We start from the raw sequence: 3374 nt of genomic DNA on the forward strand, positions 1-3374 counted from the left end.
CGTCCAAGAATGGGGTTGGACTTGAACAAAGAACCTAACCCAGATTATGAAGAAGACCCTAACATTGGTCTGATGTAAATGTAGGTCTTAACATAGATCTGAACGCAGACCCTATATAGATCTCGTTGTGGATCCCTAATATGAACTTATCCAGTTATCCTGAGACTGTAGTATATCTATTTGATTTGAATTTCTAGTAATTTTTAAAATAATAAATTAGTAAAAGTGTCATTTAAGTTTATTTGTGACAATATTATGTTGACTAATAAGAACAACAAACGCTTTTTTCTGTTAAAATATATTTGAAAAGATTGTAAGTCATAACAAAACAATCTATAATATAATGAGGCAGTTGAGCCGCCACATCAGCGTTTTGGTGGATTCCACTTTTAAAAAGTATGAAAAATGAGTATGTGGCTCAAACCCGGGTTATTGAGCTATAAACACTAACATTTATATCACTAAACTAAAGGATACTTTGTACATTGATGGTCGAAACTAATATATATTTATAAAGGTTGAAACCTTTGCTTCTTCAGTTTTTTCTGTGGGCCGGGCCTACAAATGTATTACGAGTTTCATTTTAAATGAGGTTCATCACGTTAATCTTCTATTTATCACATTTATTTAGTATAATTGTTTTTAATTGATTTCATGATTTTTTATTAAATAATATTATTTGCAGATTCCGTGATTCATGGGTTTATTCCCGCCGGACGTGATAATCATTATATACCATCTTTGAAAGTTGGTTCCATTGTGAAAGTCGATCGTTTTGAAGTTGCTAATTGCTCAAGCATGTACAAGATAATTGATCATCCATTCCTCATTCGTTTCACCTCACCAACTATTATTGATGAAGTCATTGCGGGTGCTCCTGAGATCAATCTCCAATCATTATTAAAATGTTTGACAATTTTCAAGTGATTGCAAACACAAACCTAAAACTCTCATGTATATTATTATATTGCATCTGGGTTTATAATATGTTTCGTTATCATAACTGATATTTAAACTCGCATATGTGGTTGGGAAAATCCGTTTTGTCCAAGGCTTTGATCTTAGCAAAGAAACAACTCGAGTCGTTATCCGTCTCCTCATTGATGAAACAATCAACACACAATTCCCTTTATACTATTATCTATATTGTGCTAACATCAATAATCAAAAATATTTCCTACCCAAATTTTGTGGTCGTCTACTTATCTCCCTTACTTATCGAACTAATTTTACACAAACCTTTATTTTACAGCTTGAAAAAAATCACAACAACCTAAACAATCAAAACACCAAAAACTAGAATTTCAAAAAAGACAAATCATTAATGATCACCTTTCTTTTGTTGTCTAATCTTAAGAATAAACTTCAAAACAAATATACCAAACCAATCACATCAACTAAAACTCAACGACACATAAATCAAGTCATCTAAACAAATACAAACTACATGGCCAGCTATTTAATAATTTACAAATTTACTTTCACAACGACACATACATCAAATCAGTTAAATAAATACAAACTACACGATCAGCTATTTAACAATTTACAAACTTATTTTCGCAACGACGAAACAACAATAAATCTTTCTTGAAATGTGAGATGGCAGAATATCAAAGACGAAAGTCACTACATAAAGCAGTCATTGCTCTTCTTTGGAGATGCAAATTGTTAATCTCTCAACTAAATGATAATTTAGAAGCTTTAACATGATAATTTGAATTAATACGATCGGCAAATGGAAGTCTATGTTCACTTACAATATGTGGAATATGAATGTTTTCACAATACTTTATGAATGAAATATATTTACCAATATTTCACTTTAATAAGATTTCAAACAATATATAAAAAAATTTAAATGTCCGTTTTCACACCCCTTAACTCCCACCAGTTTTTCCTTCCAAATCCGACAAGTCAAGTCACTAGTCTAGAAGTATATAAAGTTTTTGAAACTCAACGTCAGCTGAAAATTTAATAAAAATGTATTTAGATTCCATTTGATCAAAAAAAATATATATATATTTAGATTCCATATTTGCACTGCACTCTTCCAGTCTCACCTATGTTCTTCTCTTCTTTATTTACCTTTAATACTTTGTTTATTTCCATATATACCCTTCATCGTCCCTCAAATTCGATCTCTCTCCCCCTCTGCTTCACCAATAAATACGGAGAGAGAGAGAGAGAGAGTTTTTGAGATCATCGTCGTCGTCACTCGTCACCATGCCTTCCGAGTTAACTCAGGAAGAACGATCCGAACTCACCCAATCCATCTCCGAGTTTCACACTTACCACCTCGGTCCCGGAAGCTGCTCCTCGCTCCACGCGCAGAGAATCCACGCGCCGCCGGAGATCGTCTGGTCAGTCGTCCGTCAATTCGACAAACCGCAGACCTACAAGCACTTCATCAAGTCCTGCTCCGTCGAAAAAGCATTCGAGATGCGCGTCGGGTGCACGCGCGACGTGATCGTGATCAGCGGGTTGCCGGCGAACACGTCGACGGAGAGGCTCGACGTGCTCGACGACGAGAGGCGAGTGACGGGGTTCAGCATCATCGGAGGCGAGCACAGGCTGAGGAATTACAAGTCGGTGACGACGGTGCACAGGTTCGAGAAGGAGAAGCGGATATGGACGGTGGTTCTTGAGTCGTACGTTGTGGATATGCCGGAAGGGAACTCGGAAGAGGATACGCGTATGTTTGCTGATACTGTCGTTAAACTCAATCTGCAGAAACTCGCGACGGTCACTGAAGCTATGGCTCGTAACGCCGGCGGCGGGAAATAACATTCACATATGATATACTTGTTTATTCAGAAGACAAAATAACAATTTTATTTAAAAACTATATATTACGAAAATTTATCTATGTTTCGGAATTTTAAGTTTTGAGGAAAAATAAAATATACTATTAAAGATGGTCTAAACCTTGGTTTGGTAAGTATATTCTTGCGGAGTCAGTCAAGACTTTCGTCTACGCAAACAAATTGTCATGAAACCATACTAGAAAGGTCGATTATACGTATAAAACAGATAGATCCAAAATGGATTCTTGTGTTTTTTGTGTACGTTGTTTTAGTTGGTTAATAAATTAAACCGTTGAAGTATCGTGATAAATTATTTCACGGTATTTTTTTGGGTAAAAGGTTGATTTTTCACGTTTATTTAGTTGCATTCTATACTTTACCCGTGCTGAACAACATAACTTTATTGAAGAATCGTGATTTGTCCTCTTCTCTTGAAACTAACTTATGTATGTTTGATTAGAAAATTGTTTAATATATTGTTATATTTATGTACTCCTCCATTTGGAATTCTTTGTTTACTAATGATTACCCAAGAATCATGGCATGATTTCATTGGAAGGAATGATT

At 35.1% G+C, this 3374-nt stretch overlaps 1 protein-coding gene across 1 annotated transcript; it reads left to right on the forward strand.

Moving 5' to 3' along the window:
- Positions 1–2085: 2085 nt before the first annotated feature.
- Positions 2086–2916, forward strand: LOC125610159 (abscisic acid receptor PYR1-like). The gene has a single exon (XM_048782102.1). The coding sequence runs from the start codon at positions 2227–2229 to the stop codon at positions 2785–2787; it is 561 nt and encodes a 186-aa protein (XP_048638059.1). The 5' UTR covers positions 2086–2226; the 3' UTR covers positions 2788–2916.
- Positions 2917–3374: the final 458 nt, after the last annotated feature.

Source organism: Brassica napus, chromosome A1 (assembly GCF_020379485.1).
Source record: "Brassica napus cultivar Da-Ae chromosome A1, Da-Ae, whole genome shotgun sequence".
NCBI classification, from domain to species: domain Eukaryota; kingdom Viridiplantae; phylum Streptophyta; class Magnoliopsida; order Brassicales; family Brassicaceae; genus Brassica; species Brassica napus.